Source organism: Tachysurus fulvidraco, chromosome 9 (assembly GCF_022655615.1).
Source record: "Tachysurus fulvidraco isolate hzauxx_2018 chromosome 9, HZAU_PFXX_2.0, whole genome shotgun sequence".
Taxonomy (NCBI): Eukaryota; Metazoa; Chordata; class Actinopteri; order Siluriformes; family Bagridae; genus Tachysurus; species Tachysurus fulvidraco.
The window spans coordinates 6,129,112-6,150,050 of record NC_062526.1 but is presented as its reverse complement, the minus strand read 5'-3'; the positions used below and the strand labels follow the sequence as shown (position 1 = coordinate 6,150,050).

At 40.2% G+C, this 20,939-nt stretch overlaps 3 protein-coding genes across 56 annotated transcripts in view; 2 read left to right on the top strand and 1 right to left on the bottom strand.

Moving 5' to 3' along the window:
* camk2b1 (calcium/calmodulin-dependent protein kinase (CaM kinase) II beta 1) overlaps positions 1–1,469 on the top strand; it is a 70,801-nt gene extending 69,332 nt beyond the window's left edge. For all 50 annotated transcript variants that reach the window (XM_047819081.1, XM_047819080.1, XM_047819082.1 and 47 more), the window contains one exon: positions 1–1,469. This exon is cut by the window's left edge and continues 1,866 nt beyond it. The gene's annotated coding sequence lies outside the window, so the exon portion shown is untranslated.
* Positions 1,470–1,499: 30 nt separating this feature from the next.
* Positions 1,500–4,562, bottom strand: si:dkey-174n20.1 (uncharacterized protein LOC796174 homolog). Of its 2 annotated transcripts, none has more exons than XM_027163032.2 (4): positions 4,434–4,562; positions 2,980–3,222; positions 2,399–2,701; positions 1,500–1,977 (listed from the first exon to the last, which is right to left on the bottom strand). In XM_027163032.2, exons 1-4 carry the CDS (start codon positions 4,462–4,464, stop codon positions 1,718–1,720), a joined length of 837 nt encoding a protein of 278 aa, XP_027018833.1. In that variant the 5' UTR covers positions 4,465–4,562; the 3' UTR covers positions 1,500–1,717. The 2 variants fall into 2 exon arrangements, with proteins under 2 accessions (XP_027018833.1, XP_027018832.1); XM_027163031.2 differs by lacking the exon at positions 4,434–4,562 and adding an exon at positions 3,721–4,073 and having other exon boundaries at positions 1,501–1,977.
* Positions 4,128–19,970, top strand: si:ch211-225b11.4 (thyroid adenoma-associated protein homolog). Of its 4 annotated transcripts, XM_047819074.1 has the most exons (31): positions 4,128–4,383; positions 5,179–5,362; positions 5,494–5,580; positions 5,679–5,706; positions 5,889–6,034; positions 6,108–6,230; positions 6,367–6,487; positions 6,680–6,822; positions 7,237–7,321; positions 7,426–7,562; positions 7,698–7,895; positions 8,629–9,340; positions 9,518–9,670; positions 9,757–9,866; positions 9,947–10,107; positions 11,055–11,209; positions 11,311–11,469; positions 12,358–12,506; positions 12,756–12,893; positions 13,000–13,104; positions 13,265–13,465; positions 13,552–13,702; positions 13,859–14,096; positions 14,519–14,758; positions 14,883–15,087; positions 15,303–15,491; positions 16,260–16,507; positions 16,805–16,975; positions 17,429–17,668; positions 18,456–18,658; positions 18,863–19,970. In XM_047819074.1, exons 1-31 carry the CDS (start codon positions 4,253–4,255, stop codon positions 19,099–19,101), a joined length of 5,550 nt encoding a protein of 1,849 aa, XP_047675030.1. In that variant the 5' UTR covers positions 4,128–4,252; the 3' UTR covers positions 19,102–19,970. The 4 variants fall into 4 exon arrangements, 3 of the variants coding, with proteins under 3 accessions (XP_047675030.1, XP_047675031.1, XP_047675032.1); XR_007143987.1 differs by lacking the exons at positions 18,456–18,658; positions 18,863–19,970 and having other exon boundaries at positions 16,810–16,975; positions 17,429–17,565; XM_047819075.1 differs by lacking the exons at positions 4,128–4,383; positions 5,889–6,034 and having other exon boundaries at positions 5,221–5,362; positions 6,083–6,230.
* The last annotated feature ends 969 nt before the right edge of the window (positions 19,971–20,939 follow it).

Sequence of the window (20,939 nt, the reverse complement as noted above, 5' to 3'; positions counted from 1 at the left end):
TTGTGTCCTCAGGTTGTATTTATTTATTTATGTATTTATTTATTTATCTCTCTTATCTCACTTTTTTGTCATGCTTTTTAACTTCTGTCCTTTGTACAGCCTTTTTTTTCCACTCACGACCTCATTTTATTTTCATGGTGTAGTGAATATTATCACTGAGCTTTACAGCTTTTGATGGGCACTTTTTTTCCCAAAGCCCCTTTTAGAGATCATACAGTGAATCGTTTAAAAGCGGTCCTATTTATGAACTGGAGCGACCCCAGAAGGCAATCAAGCTGGGTATCTGTTTTAACTCTAGCGCTGTGCTTGGAGCCAGGTGTATTTCCGAGCTATTTATGTCCCACTCTGGATGGTCTCTTCATCTTGTCTCTTGTCTTGACACAAAGTGATATGAGACTAGTACATATGTTTATATGTGTGCTATAAAAAGTTCCCTCCACCAGTTCACTCTTTGAATATTTAAAAAATTAAAAATAAAAAAAATGTAAAAAAAAATAATAATAATAACAAAACAGCATGTAAAATGTACTAATGTTCTTCTTTGTGTGTTTACCATTGAAAATAATCATGTAAAATAAGTGATATACATTATTACTATTAAAAAGGACACACAGTATTAAAGCGGCAGTTTACTAGAGTTTTAGCCGGACTTTCTTTGCATGACAATTCACTCAAACACGAAGTTTGGTGTTCCTTCTCTTTCTTTTTCTTTTCTTTTCTTTTTGTTATTTTCATTTTCTATTGAATGCTGGTTAACTAAACCTTTCTCTTATCTATTTTCCAAGCTTTGTAAGTGCATAAAAATATTTTTGTCTTTGAATGAAGATTATGTAAACGAAAGGTGGGAAAAACACTGATGAGATTGAGATTATAAAAATTGGTGATAATATTTCAAGGCATGCTTTTATATTCAAGCTCCTAGTTGTCAGTGCAGGTGACCGACGCATCTGAACCTACGGGAAGAGAACTGAGGATCGGGTTTGAGTTCGGAACGAATAATCGAGCTACTCTTTTGAATAGACGCTGAAGTTAATTCTAGTGGTTGCGTTTAATACACTTAGACCTGTGGAGTGAAATCCCAGCTGCTCTTATTCATCAGGGAAGTCGAGATGTATTCGCTTTCGAGTCGCTCGGTCATCAGAAATGGCCAAGAAGTTTAACGTGATGAGAAATAAGTAGTGATATCAACCTGCACTGACAACACAAACACTCGACTCGGTTGTTTCAGTACCGTATTGTTTCACTCTTTTCCTAATTCCCTGTTGTTCTTCCGTTTCACCTAGTTGCTCAGAAGTCTTCACGGTAGCCCCTTGTCACTTTTGGGTTCCTGTATAAGATATTAAACTCTTTTATTTCTCGGATTATTCTTACTCTTATTGTTGCTCTGTTCTACAAACTTGCTATGTGTTACCTGACTTAAGGAAATGTGTTCAAGTGTTCTAAATAAAAATGAAGATTTAAATACTGAAGGATTCTGTGAATGTTTCATGTGTTTATTATTATTATTATTATTAGAGTGAATCATGTGTGTATTGAATAACAATCTATCAGGGGGGAAAAACATACAGCACACTTAATAAACTGTATTTTGTATTTTAGCAGGAGGCAGGTAGTTCACAGCATAAATTGAACACTTAAGAAAAAAAATTACACACATACTTCATAAATAATCATATTTATACATATTTGTTTAAAAAAATCTATTCAGCTCTTTGAATCAGGCGAGATTGACCAATCTCTCACTGGCCTCCCAGAGCTTTTTGGCCACACCGCTGTCCTTGGCATAAGGTTTTAATGTGGCTGGTCTGCAGTCGCTGAAGTAGCCCCCGTTATGAGCCGTGACCTCGTCCGATACAGCACAGTACACGACGGTCTGTGCCCCCGCCTCGCACGGCACAAAAAACATAAACATGATCACCTTCATAAAGAGCTGGTACAGGAACGAATAGTGACATGTCCAGTTACTCTGCACGTAACCTGCAAAGAGGATAAGAGCTAAGATGAAGTACAAATATAATAAGTAAATACACACTCCTACTGTTCTGTATACCTACGTTTGAAGCAGTAAAAAATGTTAAAATAAAATAATCAATGATCTGTGGATTTGCTTTCTGCCTCATCTACAGCTACATGAACCCTAACATTTATTATATTTGACTACTTTCTATGCTGACTGTATATATAGTTCATTATTCTAGACAGTAAATTACTGTTGTCTGTTCTGGCACAGAAGCTATCTATATGCTCTCTATAAAGACTATCACCCTTCAGAATCATCATCAATCATTCGTACAATTATATTTGCCCGTTTTCTTGAAGGGGCCAATTGTTTAGCACAGGAATGGACTACATTTAACAGAAGTCTGTGTGTGAGAGAGAGCGTATATATTCGTATCACCAGGATGCACAGCGTAGGCCGTGACTCCTTTGCCCTCCATCATGTGAGCCAGCTCCTTGGTGAAGTAGATATTTGCCAGTTTGCTGCGGCTGTAGGTGAAGAAAGGGAACAGGTTGTAGTTAAGATCCTGGAAGTCCAGTCTCTGGTACTTATAGCTGGAGCAAGTGAGGGTGATGACACGGCTCGGTGTGCTCTCCTTAAGCCGCGGCAGCAGAAGATTGGTCAGAAGGAAGTGACCCAAGTGATTAACACCAAAGCACAAGGAAAAATGATCATCGGTCCAGTCCAGGACACTGGGAACACCTGGAGAGAGAGAGAAAAAAAAAACAGGATCGTTCAGAACTACACAGCTTCTTATATGCTCACCAACACTGTCTTCAGAAACCTAAAGCAGTTCCAGCTTTATTACACACATCATGTCTGTATGAACCCTCTGTGGCCTTGATGTCAATGGTGTAAATCACAGATGGCAAATTTATTAGTGATCAACAGCATCATCGGAAAAAAGAAAAATTCTAGATGTAAAGGACATCAGACATGAGACAACTGTGTCTAGAAGGTGAGTTGTCCATCGTCCTTACCTGCGTTATTGATGAGAATATCCAACCTCTTCTCTTTCTGCAAGAACTTCTTGCAGAACTCTCTTATGGACCTCATGTTGGCCAGGTCTACCTCCATGAAGAGCACGTTCATGTTGTGGCTCCGGTGCTTGATCTCCTGCACAGCTTTCCTTGCTCGGTCTTCATCCCTACAGGCGAGGATGACTCGTGCTCCTCTTAGTGCCAAAGCCACAGCTGTCTCTTTGCCTATGCCAGAATTACCACCTGAAAAAGGGAAGCAAATCAACAAATTAAATAAACATAACTTTATTAGGTATTTAGCATAATCCAACACTAATAATGCATATATTTGTGTATTTGTGAAAAGTAAAATCATGATTTTTTTTTTCTCTCTGTACTGGTTTGAAAGAACCATTCAGTGACACACACACACACACACACACACACACACACACACACACACACACACACACACACACACACAGACTTATGGTTTTATATATATATATATATATATATATATATATATATATATATATATATATATATATATATATATATATAAAAATTATTTAAATACAAAAATTTAAAGGTTCACTGCAATGGCTGGGTTTAAAACCACCCCTTATTGAAGCATAGTGCACTACTTAGTCTGCTGACGTCATTATTTCACCCCCTATGTAGTGCTCGAATATAGAAAGTAGGCGACAATTTGAAATTCGGCCTTTTTGTCAATTAGTCCTAAGGTATTTCCCAGCTTACCGGTTATAAGAACTGTTTTCCCGTCCAGCCTTTTTACATCCATGCAAAACCTTCTACGTTTCATCCATTTCATTAAAAGGAAACACACAAGTGCAGCTAGAATTGTATACAAAAGATACATACTTGCTAACTGGCTAGCTAGATGCTAAGATGGCTATGCACTATTAGCTATCTAACTGAATACAAGTGCAATACTTTAACCGACTAAACGTTTTATTTTGGCGTGTAAAGTGTCACCTATCCATGCAAAATAATAACTCACTATGACTAGCATCTAGATACTTTAATCTAATATTTATAAGCTAGCTCGTTTCCCGTTTTTAGCACGAACTGTAATGTCATTATAGGAGGTAGAGGGCGCTAGAGAGTAAGCTTGGCTCGATCGCAAATAATATCCATCTACACTACATAGTGCGTAGGGTCAGGTTATTTCACACTGTAGGTAGTGGATGCAAACAGGGAGTGAGTGTGTATTTAGGATACGGCCCGGTGATAGCACGTTTAAGCTGTAGAGTAGACAAGTTATGCGACAATGATTTCTCACGTTTTAGATGAAACTAAGATGGAAACGCTTTTCACTTCGTTTGTTTTAGAATCTGATTTACGGCAAGATGTCAAAGAGAAGCTAGAAATATTTTTGGAAAGGCTCACAGAGTGTGCAAGGTCGGTGGTAATGCATACTATCTAATACATATTAAACACCTCAGACTTACTGTGGACGTCTGACATTAAATATATCATCATTTAATTTTTATTTCGTGTCGGTTTTGCTAAAATCAGCGATATTAACAGTTTAATTCTGATAGTGTGGCGGTTCAGGATTGTAGACATGCAATTCAAATGAGAACGTGAAAGATTCATTTAGTGATTCGGCTCATTCGAATCTTATTCGGAACCGATTCATTTTTTCGTCATATGACATATTGACTTTATAAGGTAGTTTCATTAGTTTATCATGTAATAAAGGTATGTTTTGAAACGTTTTGATACATTTGCAGCATTATTATCTCATTTTTATACAACGGAGTAATTAAGGGGTTAAGGGCCTTGCTCAGGGCCCCACAGTGGCAGCTTGGTGGACCAGGGATTCGAACTCACAACCTTCCGATTAGTCGCCCAACACCTTAACCAATAGGCTACCACACGCCCATATCTAGCCATACCAGACTCTCTGGCAGAAGTTTAGCTTGTATGAATAACTCTTGTGAACTAGACCTGTATCTTCTTGTAGAAAGTCTGGTATATTGTGTACAATGCTATCATTTATATGCAGTTTGTGGATGGTTCATCAAGTAACAGACTAGCTTCGCAGTTCTTAGAGGAACCACAAACTATCTTTTCCCTTCCCAGTTCTTAGCCACAGAATTGGCGTGACTAAAATGTGAAGACAATGGGGCAAAAAATGTAAAACATTGCAGTGTTGATGAAATTCAATTTTAGCTGTCTTTCTGCCAACAGTAGCACAACAAAACGGTTTAAAGAGCGCTCCCTTGAGGAGGCATTGCAGATGCTGAGGAAAATCGCACCGCCCCTGCTGCGGTCGCTGAGGTCCGAAAATCACAGGTGTCTCATTCAGCTCCTACTGTCATCACAGCTGGATGCGGTGAACACATCCTCATCAGCCTGCCGCAAAGTAGACCAGGTTACAGCACGACTTTTCTTGGAGATTCTTGTACAACACGGCACATGTTACTGTTAAGATTGGTTCGGTTTACGTGCAGGGACTGAAGAATGCCTGACTGCTCATTCTAGTCTTGATGTGTGTTAAAACAGATGTTGCAACACCTAGCTCAGACCAACAAGTCTTTAGTATTTGAAGAGGTCCAACAATGTCTTCACAGTCTACTCCACCAGGAGCAGGTCAGAATTAAGGATCTGCTAGAGGATGGTTTGTTCTGCTTAATTTTTCACTAAACTGGAAACCTGGTGTATTCACAGATTTATCATTTCTTTTCTAGGTGTTGTCATTAAAGGACCTTCAAATAGGTTGGTAACTAAACATTGTTAACTTTACACTAATGTCTACTGCTATTTTATGGTTACTATTTGTAATAGTATTTGTAGTACTGTTATGCATACATATAATATGCGTATATATTTATACTTTATATACATAGTTCTGACCGCTATGACTTTGAATAAAGCTTTGTCTTGCTTATCACAAACAGTGTGTATGTTCCTGGAGGAGAGCACGATGGGCCGAGAAGGTCTAAGACTAATGTTTTCATCTCTGCTGTGTAAAATCACCATTATGTTACCTGACATTATGAAAGAAGAAGCAAGAGACGGTGCTCTGTGTTATCAGGCGGTCAAGGTCAGCATTGGTGTCATTTTTGGACAATTCGGTTTTATGCAGCGACAGTTGTGTATCTTCGGGTGTTTTCCAGGTGTGTCTGCAAGTGTTCCAGCTGCTTCCCGAGCAAGTGGTGCCTCTGGTCTTTTCGGATCAGAAAGACAACCTTCATATGAGGGAGATTCTGGGATTCCTTATGAATATTATCTTAGGAGAGGTGAGTGCTTTTGTCACTGAAATATCCAGGATGTAAGCTTTGGGAGTTTCTACTGCTCTATGATATATTTTATTTCTACTACACTTCTGTAAAGAATGTGTGATCATGACAGGTCATGATAGATTGTGTTTGTCAGGTCTGTAATAGGGACACACGGTTGTTAGCAGGCACCGCTGTGGCCATGCTGATCTCTGTAGCACCTGACACTAAGAGCGGAACTACATCAGCCTCCAGTTTACTCCAGGTGACCTGCACAGGTGAGCATCTGTGTATATAAACACCGACTTTACAAGAGAGTCAAGAGTATAGAGTCGGTTGTGTGTATACAGTATCTGTATACGTTTTCCGTATCACATTCTCTGAGTTGATGATAATGTGTGTGTGTGTGTGTGTGTGTGTGTGTGTGTGTGTGTGTGTGTGTGTGTGTGTGTGTGTGTGTGTGTGTGCAGAGCAGTGTAGGTTAACAGTAGGCCAGTTACAGGTAGACTGTTTTCCCAGAGCATATGATGGAGTTGACAGACTCAGTGTATCCAGAGGACTCCTGACCTGCTTGAGGAAGGACATCCTCGTTGAACAAAGTACAGGCCAACAGGTACAGCATGCACTGAATAAAGTTAGACATCAGATGCTTCCATAACATAAAAATGCTGCCCACTATGCATCTTTTCTTTCCTGTTCTGTCCTGACGACAATATACTTATTTTCCCATTTAAATTTATATCTTTCCCCTTCCTCTTCTCTTCCCCTTCTCGTCCTCTTCCCCTTCTCGTCCTCTTCCCTTTCTCGTCCTCTTCCCTTTCTAGTCCTCTTCCCCTTCTCTTCCTCTTCATCCTCTTCCCCTTCCTCTTCATTCTCTCCCCTTCCCTTCCTTTTCTTTCCCCTTTCTATAAAAGTCCAAATCTACATGTCGTATGTGTTTTTCCTTAGAATTTGTCAGTTTTATTATTTTGTTTTCTATTTTCCTTTTTCTTTTTTTTTCTTCTCACTATTTCTTCCTGCCTCACAGACCTGCCTCCTCCTAGACGGGCTATTTCCTCTTGTCTCAGATTTGCTCAGAGAGAAACGGGACTGTCACTACTATGTGTTTCAAGGTGCTCTAATCTGGAGAAGAATTTGTACATTATAAAAGTGTATGATTTTATAACTGCATGGATTTTCTTCATGAAAGTGACATATTACAGTTTTTTGATTGCAGTGTTTATCTTGTGGCTGAAAAGTGTGAAAGAAAGCCTGCTCGAGATCAGGGAGCTCTCCGGTGGTCTTTTTCTTGGAGAACATTCAACCCTAAGAGTCAAACTAACACAAATCATTTGGGACAATGCAGAGAGCCCGGTAAAGCCTGGGTTATGTGGGTGTGCTATACAAATAAAGAAGCTGATCAGTGTGTATTTATATTGCAGTTACCACTACCAGATTTCACCCTGTTTGAGATATATCTACAGTTATATCATTTCCCATCTTGTGTAGATTGAGGGTGTGTCTGAATCAGTACGCACTGCATTCAGTTTGTTTCTGGAGATTTACGAGCTGGACTGTCGGCTTTCTGGAGAAGCTGAGAAACGGCTTTATGTGAACTTACTGCACAGGGTTGCGGAGCTGCCGTGGGATTCCAGGGCCAAGTACTCGCCTCTCAGAGCCCTCTTGCCGTACATGGGTACAGACAAGGTAGAAGTGGTGTTGTGCCATGTGCATCAGTTAAAGCATTACATAATCATCATTTTATTACAATTGTCATTGGTTGCTGTGTGTGTCTGTCTGTCTGTCTGTCTGTCTATCTATCTATCTATCTATCTATCTATCTATCTATCTATCTATCTATCTATCTATCTATCTATCTATCTATCTATCTATCTATCTATCTATCTAACTGTCTGTCTAACATCTATCTATCTATTTATCTGTCTAACATCTATCTGTCTAATTATTTTCCGGTTTGTCTGACCTGTCTGTCTCTGTCTGTGACTGGCAGTCTACCCATCTCTCTCTTTCTCAGTCAGTTTTTCTGAATGTCCGTCTACCTGTTTGTCTGTGTGTGTAGGCTGGTGTGTTGTCCGATGTCTGTCTGTCCATCTTCATCTGTCTCACTTGGTTTAGTTGTCCATATCTCTCTTTTTTTCTCTCATCTGTCTGACTGTTGTTTGTCAGTTTTATCAGCTGTCTATCTGTATATCTGTCTCTGCCACCTGTCTGTCTGTCTGTCTGTCTGTCGGTCACCTTTTTAGAAAGCGGAATATTCCAGCACTTTTTGACCTGAGCCCTATCCACTGCCTCTCCTGTTTTGTGTGATAAGAATTTTGACACATTTTCCCTCTGCATTGAGAGAACAACAATAAGCACTCACCCAAAAACCCACTGTGTATGTAAATCATATTCATTTCTGTTATACTCACTATTCCAGGTCCTGGAACAGTATCCTGCTCTTCCTTCTCATATCTATAAGTGCCTTTCCACCAATCACCTTGCACCTTGTGCCTCTGAGATCTACAAGTTGCTGCTTCGGGAGCAAAGACGGGAACTTAACGCTAATGCGGTGAAGGAAGCTCCACCCACTGAGCTACACCTGGCCTCTCACTGGGTCCAGCGATGGCAAGCAACAATCCTGATAGCTCTGACCTCTGATGTCACTCTTATTCAGAGAAACGCCTCTAGCTACCTCCTGCCCTGCACCCTATGCAGTTTCCCAGGAGCGTTTGACACAATGCTAGCTGCTCTAGACCCTGTTGCCCCGGGGCACCTACAAGCATGGGTTTGTATCATGAGCGCCCAACGAACAGTCAGCGGGTGTCTATCTTGGAATTCAGAGAGCAACTTGGAAACCCTCCAGCTAGCCTTGTCGTCTCTGGATGCTAGCGTGCGCATAGCGGCATTCAGTCTTATCTGCTGCAGCCCCAAGACTAAAGAGCCTCCATCAGCCGTAGAATATGGAGCAGTGAGAGATTTTCTTCCTTTGAATCTGAACAGTGAGTCGTCTCAGTTTCGTCAGCACCTCCAGGCTGCGGTCAGGAAATTCCTTGTGCGTATTCGGGACAGTTGTATGGCAAGCCTCAAAGGTCAAAAAAGTAAAAGAGGTCTGAGAAAGGAAGAAGAGAAGGAGCTTGAACAAGGCGTTGGTACGGACACTCGTTTCTATATGACGGATGTTTGTAAATTATTTTCTATCATACCGTTTGTCTGTATAAACTGTGTCCAGTTTAGCGTTTAGAATATTCTCACTTTCAGCATTGTCTAGAATAAAAACCATGATTGCATATTTGAATAAATATTTCTGCATCTGTAAATATCCTCAGATTTTATTGACTGGCTGGCACAGTTGCCTTTGGCCTCCCTGGCTCCTGGAAACAGCTTCCAGAGGAAGAAGACAGCTCTTCTGCTGCTAGCTGCAATTCTGGAAACCTGCTCAGACTCCTGGAGTCCAGACAGGAAGAAGGGTCAACCACCAGGTAGAAGCTTTATCGGAGCTCACAAGCTTCTTGTTTTCATTTTACTGTAGCGACGTGATCGGCATCTCAAATGTATTTATTTTCAGCAAACATGTCTGAGCTGATCAACTGCGCAAGAGAAAGAAGAAAGTGGGATTTTTACTGTCGGTCGAGACAGCTGGTCCTGATTGGCTGTTTGGAGGATGCGACCAATGAGGTAACAAGTTTCCAAATTCGAAGTTTTGTTATGAGGTCTTCATGCCCTGTGACTTAGCATCTGTCATCTCTCGTCCGTAGATCCGTGAGCATGCGGCTGAGCTGCTGGTGAGATTTTTCCCGCCGTGTCTCGAGTCCGATGTCTCCATCGCGCTGTTTAGCCGAGCACAGAGACGTCTGCACAGCCCACGTGTTCAGGAGGCCCAGATGGGGGCTCTGATGTTCAAACTTCTGCTACAGAAGTACGTTAGTATACTTTTTAAAAACTTTTTACCCCACCAGGGTAAAAATATTTTTTATTTTACTAAATAATAGATTCATGCTTTAGTGTATATAAGGGCTTTCCATCAAACTGACCAAAGTGTAATAAAACATGCAGCATGTACATCTCTGCTTCTTATTTGCTACTTGTTACAGCAATTTCTTCCTGTTTTTAAGACTTCGATACATCCGTACCTTCACTGACACGCTTTTTAAAAAGAAATGAAGTCTAATTCAGAGCAGAAAAAGTCAAGAAAGGCTTCATATCTTATACAACAGCATTGTTGCGTCTTTAAATCTAATTAGTCAGACGGTATTAGTGCTGACTCCAAGGTATATCACAGGTTTATAATAACGCACTTGTTTTAATTCTTTCTATAAATTAAAATGTGTTATTTAACAATGAAAAGCATATATAGTACCTTGCTGTGGTAAATGTTCTTTTTATTTTTAATAGACTTTTATTTAACAGGAATGAAATAAGATTTCAGACAGAATTTTTTCTTTACCTCAGGACTTACTGCTTCTTTTATTTTATTAAAAAGAGAGAGAGAGAGAGAGACTGGTGAAAGAACAATTGTTCAGCTGTTAGAAAGTGTAAACAGGAACATATCCACATTTCACATATTCCACTGCATTAAACTTAACTAAATGGATCAGAAGTATAATATGTCAATGATTTAATGCTTTAAATAAATGGTAATTGTCATGTATATGGAATAAACACTTTGGGGTGTGCTGTTGTAGCTAAATAATCAACAATGAGTTCAATATCAACTTAGTAGGATGATTAGTTTGTTGTGATGTATGAAAAAAAAAATCACAAAATCTGGCAACCTGCTGGTTTGTATCTGGCAACCTGCTGAGAAATCATCCTAAATAAATAAACCCTCATTATTTTGAGACTTTGTTATTATCTTTGTTCAAGGCGTATGTCTCTGGATGGTGTGGTGCCAGAGGCTCTGAAGCACGATGACATGCAGTCAGTCAGGCTGATCAGACACCTTCTGCAGAGTCTGGAGAAGCAGCACCTGACCACCAAACAGGACATGTTACTCGCCGCTCGCTGCTCACCTCTACATGGTAACATGATTCATATGTTCTCTTAATGTAATTGTAGCCTGCAGGACTGCGTATGTGTTTCTCTTCATGTCTACTATGTGTGTTTAACCGAACGGCTGTAGGTGCAGTCAGTGCTGTTCACAAGTGTATCCTGGATGTGCCTGGGGTTTTGGCTGAAGCTTTAGATGGTAGTATGATAGCAGAAATGCTCTCGCTGCTGGAAAATATCACACTGCTGCTGCTCGGTGTGTTATACGGAGATCAGAACATGGAGGACAAAGGTACATGCATTGTCGTGGCATCAGTGCACAATTCGTACATTAAAAGAAATGTTGCTTTTACTATTTGGCTTCCACCACCGCAGCCTGGGTTCGATTCACAACCGCTGGGATTGCACGAGACATTTTGAAGGAGCTCTACATTTTATTAAGCACAATAGTCCTGGAGGAATGTTTGATTCTTTTCACTGTATACTGTACTGTCATGTGGTTAGCATGACAATTTTGATTTGACTTGAGACAGCGTGCTCCCGGTGCCCATCCTAAACCTGGATATATTGGAAAGAATTGTGTGAGGAAGGGTCATGATCTGATGTGGGGACCCTTAAAGGGATCAGCATAAAGTAATAAATAAATAAATAAATATAAACAACTTGCTTCTATAAATGTATTGGTTATTTATTTGTTGAGTAAGCACTAGAGGGAGACATGATGTAATGACTTATATTATAAACTTAAGCTTCAGCTATTTGTGCCCCAATCTGTTCAAACTCAAAAGTGTATCGCTATTCTCTCTCTTTCTCTCTGGTTTATTTTCTCAACATTTTGAGCTACTTTATATGACTTCTGACTTAATACCACCAAATTTAGACAACTAAGTTTTTTGAGCACCTTGAAACTGCCAATTAACGTCATTTGTCTTTGTCATTAACCGCCCACCCCTGGTAACTTCCGATTGAATAAGTCAACAATAAGACACAGACTAAAAATGAATCGTATGAAATAATCTAATTCGTTCAATATCATGTTTAATTTGGTGTTTACCGTATTATTATTACAAATGCTTGGACTTCTCGTGCATAGTACGTCACTGATGCTTGATTTGAATAATTAGCCCAATATATATATATTTTTTGCTCTAGTGAGGTTTTATTTGTGTTTGTCTTGCAGAAGTCCCGCCTTCATTCTGCGATATGGGAAACGCCATCAGCTCTCTGATCGGGCGTAGTGGAGCGGAAGTGGATGATGACGGAGAAGAGAACGTGCTGCTATCAGAAGAGCACAGTCTGGTGCTGACCTGCTGCTGGGTTACACTAAAGGTACAGGAAGTCCAGGGAGACCAACATTTGTGCAAGGCTTCCATTATACAAGATTGTTTTTGGAGTTCATCGGGCAGCATCGTGGCTACTGAAACTAAAACGCTGTTTTTCTGGAGATGAAGCCATGTTGAAACCACTCCATAAACAACACATTTAAAAAATGATTAGTAACTTAGAATTGATTTTTGACCCTCACTAGCACATGTCTGTATATGTTTACGTATTGTATATGTTTCTCTTCCTGGGTAGGAGATAGGGATTTTTCTCGGCTCGCTGGTTGAGAGGATTCAATCACTCCCTCATAAGGACAAAACACTGCTAACTGTAGAAGATCTACAGAAGGCTTCGAACGTGTTTAAGGACATTATCCTTAAATGTCGGCACTGGGTAAGCAGCTCTGTGAATGAAAAACATTTAATTCATTTTTAAAACATTTTTATTTTTCCAGAAGCACAATAAGACCTACAATGTTTTACTCGGTTTGTCTCTTTAGGGGGCAGTGGAAGGCTGCTGCATTGGATTCACTAAATTCTGCACTGCACTTCTTACCAGCTCTGACCCAAAGCTCAGAGAAATCCCAAACCACATTCTACAGCAGGTACTAAAACACGAAAATAATTTAATTTCTGGTTAAGTGCAGTTTGAATTTTCCCGAAAATTATTTTGGTGGTGAAGGGGAATATTTCCTTTTAGTACCCCTACGATTCCATCTCTATTTTGTGCTTACCTTTCTATCCCATTGTAAATCTGTTTTTCAGGGTCTGTGTGTCCTTCAGACTCCCCGGGGCACGTCGGTGACTAGACGGGCAGCGGGTCTGCCGATGCTTATTCTCGGTGTGTTAGCAGCAGAGGAGAGCAGCACCTCTCACCCACTGCTGGCCCAAACCATCAGCACACTGCTGGAGATAGCTGGAGCTCCACTGCCCCAGAACTGGGACCAGACCCTTGATCTGCCCCAGGTACACCCCCTACCTTTTATTTATTTTGAGTTATTTACATACAGACAGAGGTTTTTTGGGGTCTTTTTACTCGCTTCTCCCACCAGGTTTGTGCAGTTCACACAATTCAGGCACTTGTGAAAGGCTCCAGTCTGGGGTTGACCATTCTTCAGTATGCTCCTGAGATCACCATGCTGTCACTCACACTCCTCAGCTCTCCTTGTTGGGCCATGAGGAACGCTGCACTACAGCTTTACAGTATCTACGTTTAATCAACTCTTAATATACGGATATATTCATGTTTTAGACATGAATATATCCTTGGTTTCCAACGCTATATCATTTCATAGAGATTTTTATTTCATCTTGGATATTTTGCCATACCTACATTTTACCATGGTCCTCATCCCCCAGGTTCTCTCTGCTCCAGGATGTTGGGTCAGAGGCCTGCTGGTGAAGATGTCTCTGCCCAATATGGCATGTCCTCCCCTGCCTTTTTTAAGCATTATCCTGCATTAAAGCCCTTCCTCCAGGAGGCTTTAGAAAGAGCAGCCACAGACCTTCATGAAGGCAGACTGAGCCTTCACCCCTCTCTCTACCCAGTCCTGACCCTGCTGGCCAAACTACAGCCTGGAGCTCAGGAGCAAACGCAGTACGACTTTTTGTTAATTATATATTGTTAATGCGAATTATAAAAATTAGTTATAGTGTGGCATCATTTTTTAAGAGTCTTTATGTTTAAATATGCAAATGAAGGCATGTACTGTAGATTTTAGTGTGAATATGGGACATGCAAACTTATGGTTGGAAACAAATTTGGATTTATTGATGAAGATATGATTGTGTTTATTTTATAAAGAACCATATCAGTAGGTTAGGTTATATTAGCCATTATAAATTTGCATTGTAATTGGCACCAAACTGCCCATCGTAAGCCTGCAATGTCTGTCCTGATGAACAGAAATCTATTTAACTCTTAGGTCACTACACTCTGTAGGAGGAAATGAGGATATAATGGGTTAATTGGATTATGGCCTATTGAGTGATTTTTTTTTTTGCTTTTTTTTGTAACAGAGCTCTGTCAGACTTCCTGCCTCCGCTGCTCCAGCTAGCTGCTAGCCCGGTATATGGGGTGAGAGCGATGTCGGCCCAAGCCCTGGTCGCTATGATACCACCTACAGAGTGTGTGGAAAGTGTACTGAGAGTGGTGGAGGAGCTGCCAGAGAAGTCGAGTAGCCCAAGCTGTCACAACCGCATGCATGGCCAACTCCTACAGATTAAGGCCATCCTGAACAGAGTCCTTCATGCTGACAAGTGAGAACTTCAGTTAAAGCAAAATCATCTTTCCACTCACTAGTTACATAACTGTACATATTCTCATGTCAGTGAGGATTTCAAGTGCCAAATGTAAATATATGTATTGTGTGCCTCGCTCTAGCCCTCGCCCATCCTCTCTATGTGGCGTGGTGGAGGCCATGGAGGTCCGAATTTGGCTGGCATCCCATGAGCAGAGGTGCCCTTTGGTACGCCAGGCGTATGTGACAGTACTGGGCCTGCTGAGAGAGAACTGCTCGAAGGCTTTCCTCATGAACATCGGCTCTCTTCTTATGGAGGAACTTCATAGGACTCCACGCACTTTAGAAGTACAGTTATGTCTTCATTTTACCTGCAGAAAGATTATGAATGAAAACTTTAAATGGCTTTACATAGATTCCAACAAGATCATTCCCCACAGCAAAGGGATTCATTTTAAAATCCTGACCTCTTCGACTCATGATTGTCAAAGATGTCTTTCACATTGAATTTACTCTGAATTTTTAGTTAGAACTCACTCACTCACTATATCATGTCTTTTCAGCTTGGTTCCGCCTCCTTCCACCAAATTGCTGTGCATTACCTGTGTGACGACCCTGACTGGGTGTGGAAGGTTTGGCCTGTCCTAGTCAGTGGGAGTGCGGTTACTCGTCTCGCTTTGGTCATGTGGGTAAAAGAAAGGCGTAGCTGGAGAGGGAGCTGCCTACAGCACGAGCTGGTGAAGCTTCTCCAGGTGAATATTTGGCTTCTCAGTAACATGTGAATTTGCCTTATGAACCATCATAGTTTTCACAACATAACACTTGACATTAAACATTAGGCCTAACATTCATGGTGTTAAGGGTAACTCTGCTTTGCTGTGGGCCACATTATACCACCTTGTTATTGATTATTGCAACAGCATATGATGTCATGTTTTATATTCTTTACTTGACATTTGACAAAGCCTTAACTCACTTGGCATTTGGTATGTTGCTTCTGTTTATTATTTAACATGCACAATGAAAGGAAATTCAGACTGTTGTAAATCACCGTTGGTGACCATTGATCTACCGCTCATGTTCTCAGTTGATTAGGGAATTTAGGCATGGCAATTGTGTTCAGTACACTCTGAAGTACAAAAGAATCTACGTCACAAGTTTCCGCTCGGCTTTAATAGCGACGGCTATAATAACAACGATAAAGTATCGATTTACCTGAAATCAGCTCTGTTTTTCACTAAGCACTTCAGAATAAAACCTGGTAGGTAACAGTCCATCTTGCTCCACAGTGTTTCTATCATTTCTGTATGTTGTGAACGGGCTTTATGTGCTGAAACATTACAGACCTTTTAGAAATGGTGCAATATCTTCTGGGGATGTAGGGAAGTGGTGAATCTGTGGTCCAGATTTTGGGCAATCGATCAGAAGATTGAGAGTTTAAACTCAAATATCCTTAACCCATGTATTCAAATCCATATCTACAGCTTAGCTATAACGTTGTATATCCTCTGTATGTGCAGGCCAGTCTGACACAGGCGCTCATGGATCAAGATATTGAGTACAAGGTAGCATACTTCTCAGCGTTGGTGGAAGTCATGACCCCAGACGTGTTGAGCGTAACAACGTCTCAGCCTCTCGTATTCAAGCTTGAAGAAAAAGTGCTGCATCAGTGTGTGCAACTCCTCTTGGAGGATTTAGAAGGAAGCCGAGGAGGACCAGAGCTCCTCTCTCAGACCTTGTGTGTTCTGTCTCTGCTACTTTCTCCAAGGTGACTTGTCTTCTATCCTTTTCTTATTCATCCGAAACAGGTCGAGCGCTGTCTCTCGTTCACAGTGATCACAAAAACACACAAAAGATGTCTCACACATTGATTCATGTTTTACAAGGTAGAAGATTCCCCACAAGGGGGTGCAACTAGTCAAGCTGCTTAAGGAGATTGAAAGAAAGGAAAACAGCAATTTGCACCTTGAAAAGAAAGGAAAAAAATCAGTTAACTGTTTAGGATTTAACTGTTTTAAGGGCAGAATTGATCAGTACAAATATGTTGTGATTTTCTGTCTCTTAGCACAGACATGGCTATACTGCAACGTTGGTGTGTGTTATTAGAAATACACAGATGTGCTGAAGCTCCAGAAGCTCTGCGATTAGCCTGTGCTCAGTCTCTGTACCTGACCGGAGCTGCTGTAGTGACCAGCAGCCTGATGAGCAGTAATGCTCTGAAAGCCCTCAGCACCAGGTTGGTTTGTGTACTGATTTTTTTTTATTTTCCCCAAATTCTTTTTATTTTTATGCCATTTTTTAAGGTACAATGCAGATTATTCAGATCTACATAGACTATGTTTATTACATAGTGACATAGTCATACTTGGTCAAACATCTGATCTGAACAGGTACAGGACAAAATTTAGCTTGAAATCCTCGCTTTATCTTTTCAGTCACTCTAAAGACACTACTTTAGCTGTTGCGTTGACGTTGCAGTGTGGCATTTTAAGCTCACATTGTTTATCAGGCTTCTAGTTTCCTTATCAGGTTTCCAGCATACAACCCTCAGCCTATTCAAGAGCTCGGTGTGCAACTTAATCAAATGTATTCTATTTACATTGTAGGTACGAGGTTGATAGAACATCACAAACAACTGAAAAATTGGTGTGTGTGTGTGTGTGTGTGTGTGTGTGTGTGTGTGTGTCAGGCTGATTAGTATAGGTGTGCACTTACTGCAGGATCAGAATCAGCAAGTCAGAACCCAGACCGCTATCTTTGCTTCTGTTATCTGCAAGTCTCATCCAGTCTCCAGCAACCAATCACTGCATATTCTGCTGGACCTGCTGCTGAAGGAATTCTGGGATAGCGAGGGCACTTTGGAGGCTTTGGTGTGTCACTTGCCAAATTGGGATCTCAAAAGTGTACTTCAGGAGGCAAAGCTCACACGGTGAGTCACACATGTTGTGTACCCACACACACACACACACACACACACACACACACACACTGATTCTCTGTTCAATATAAAATTAAACCTTTAATAAGGACCAGAAAATGCATACATCTCAGCATACAGTAAATGCCCTTAGTGCTCTATTATAGTGCAGTTAATATAACAGTGGCCTATAATATATGACCTAAACAAGGTTAAAACATCGGAGACATGGACACTATGAATAAAATAAACAACCAGTTAAAGAATGGATGTCATACTAATTATTAACCGTGCAGAAATTTGATTTAAAAGCTACCAGATTTCTGTTGGACTTCATAACATTACTCTAGTGCAAAGTTGGCATTATTTATAATTTAGCTTTAAAAAAATACATGAAAGTTTCATTTGTACTGATGTTATCTAGGTTAACTTTGACCTGTGACTTAATGAGAGCCTTGGGCTTATCAGCCAATAGTCTCAAGAGCGCAGGACTGCGTATGTTCTTCAGTTGGAACATAATGGTGGTTGTTTTGTTTTTTTTTGTTTTTTTTATTAAATAGTGGTAAACACTGGACATCTCCCTAGCAGTTTTTTTGCTGTTACTGCCAAGAAAGTTATTTAATTAGTGATCTCATCTACTGGCAGGTTTTTCTCGCCACGTTTACTTTAGGAAATTCACCATTCACCTTGTTTATTAATCCAATAACTGGTCAGAATGAATGAATCAAGGAACGATTTGCTGATTAGACATTTTTTGATTAGACATTCATTGTTTTTTTGTGTTCTCTTTGCTTCTCAGAAGCAGCAGTCTGTACGAGCAGGACAATGCAAACATGTATTTGGAGCCTTCTGTGATTTCTGAGACCGTGCTGCCATATTTGCTTTGCCTGGCAAAACGATACCCAGAATCCTCTGTTCTCGACAAGCTCCTGGATCAGTGGGCACAAGAAAATACAGACTCTGTCTATGAGAACCTCAGGATCTGTTCCAAGCTTCATTTAGGTAATTACATCTTACAATCAGTTACTATATTGACTTCCTTAATTATCGCTATAGTCACATGAGCCACTATAGTATTTTAAAAACTTCACTGTTGCTAAAACCATTGCATGGTGGTGACTCTGTTTAGAAGAAATGTTGTGTGTTAAAGCAGCGTGAACATTATTGATTGGATCTGTCACATGATTAGTGTCCTGTGTTCTCTAGGTGACTCTCTGGATCCTGAATGGCTGAGTGTTCTGATGGAGCCACGTTTCCATAGCACCCTTTGTGGGCTGTATACCAAGGCTGCCTTTCTGCTGCACTTACAAAGCTTTTCCAACAAAACCCTACCCCTGAGTGACCCTTCAGTCTTAGTGAAGGACCTGCTGGATTTACACACATTTCTTAGCCTGCATGGAGTTTATATCCCAGTGTGTTTTATTGATGCAGTCAGAACAGAATGAGTATAAACTGACGCAAGGGGTTTTTGGGATTGTTGTATTTGAGGCGTACGTTGAGGTTTTATGGTGATTTATGACGTTACACCATTAGCTACCTCTATTCCATATAAAGTAGATGAACAGCATTCATCGATATTCATGATTGAATGTTGTTGTGGTTCTTAATGTCAGGAAACATTGCTCCGCTTCCTTCAGATGGAGTTGTGTGCGAAGGCCACAATTAATTTAATTTAATAGTCATGATTTTACATTTTAAAACATCCAGTTAAACTACATTGTAGTGTGTATATATTTGTGTGTTTGTAATACACACTGTGAGAAAGCACCAGAGACTGAAAAATTACAAATAGCTTAAAGGGTCAGTGTGTAATGTTTTATACATATAATGGTGTATATATATATAATTAGAGAGATCTTAAGACTGTGATCTGAATGAGGCTAGTTTCTTTGTTTCAGACCCAGAAGTGAGCTCCATCCCCCAGCTGATTCAGAGCGTCTCAGCATTGCCCAGTTTCACAAAAAGTCAGCTCATGCTCAAGTAACGTTATCATTGAATTTGCACTTCTCCTAACAGACAGCTATGGCGTCTACAATATCAAAATCATTAAAGGAGCATTTTGTACAATCACATGCATAAACACCATGTAGTCTGACCAGAACAGGAACATTTTTTATACACAATTTATAACATGATTCTATCTGATTTTATTTTTATTGTGAAATAATTTGTTGATTAAAATTTTGATTTTTTTTTTTACTTGTATATTAAAAACTGCTGATTTGCACATTTGTCCCATCTTGGACTGTAAAACTGGAATGGAGTTTACTTACATGATACAATGAGTGTATAAAACAATGAGAGGTAAATCACATTGGATATGTTGAAAGACATCAGAGCTATTTGATTTGTGCTCTGAATAGCATTATGATACATGGTGGATTATAAACAATACCATGCCATGGCTTGAGAGTGCTGTTTCCCCAGAACCGGTTTCAACTGCCTTTATTCCAACCCACAGTATCTCCACTGGTCTACATTATAAACCGCATTCACGTCCCATTTTCTTCTCTCTCTCTTCCCCCTATTCTCCCTCTTTACTTCCCTTCACATATCTCATTCCTCTGAATTAGCTGTGTCTGGTCTGGTTGCCTCAGCAGTAGATTGGAGTGCTTGTATCAGGCCGTGATGTAATCTTTCTGGCAGCAGAAGTGATGGAGTTGGCTAAGGGTGAAACAGCAACGGAATACTGCATGCTTTAAGCCTCATTACAGGCCAATCTTCCAGGTGAAGAGTCTCACTTTGTGTCAACAGCATGATTCATTTTTTTTAGAATCCTTCGCCATGACTATTTAGCACCTCTGTTTTTTTTTTATTTCTGTTTGAACATTTTCTGTGCCAAAAGTGGAATCAGCTGCCTTTTCATACAGAATCACTCCTTTTTCTCTGCAGAAATTAGTTGTAGTTTGAAACAATCGCTTGCTGTTAAGACACAAAAGGGATAATATTGAAGAACAACCTAACAATGTACAAAATATAAAAATGTGTGGGTGTATTCCTGTTCCTGACCGTGTGTGTGTGTCCATGTGTGTGTCTGATCCATATTATACCTTATTTTTCTTTAACATTACACCTCTAAGTTGGCAGCACATTTTGGAGCATACAACTCCTGTACAGTGCTTCTACCTGTTTTCTTCTGTTCTGTGAAATTATGTCAAATCAATATCCGCAAAATATTTTCAAGCAAACGTTAAGAGCACGAAGAGCCACTAGTCTGAAAAACTGTGGAAAGTTTTATTGTGGAAACTCTGTGGTATTAATTAGGAGTAGTGCCAGTTGGCCA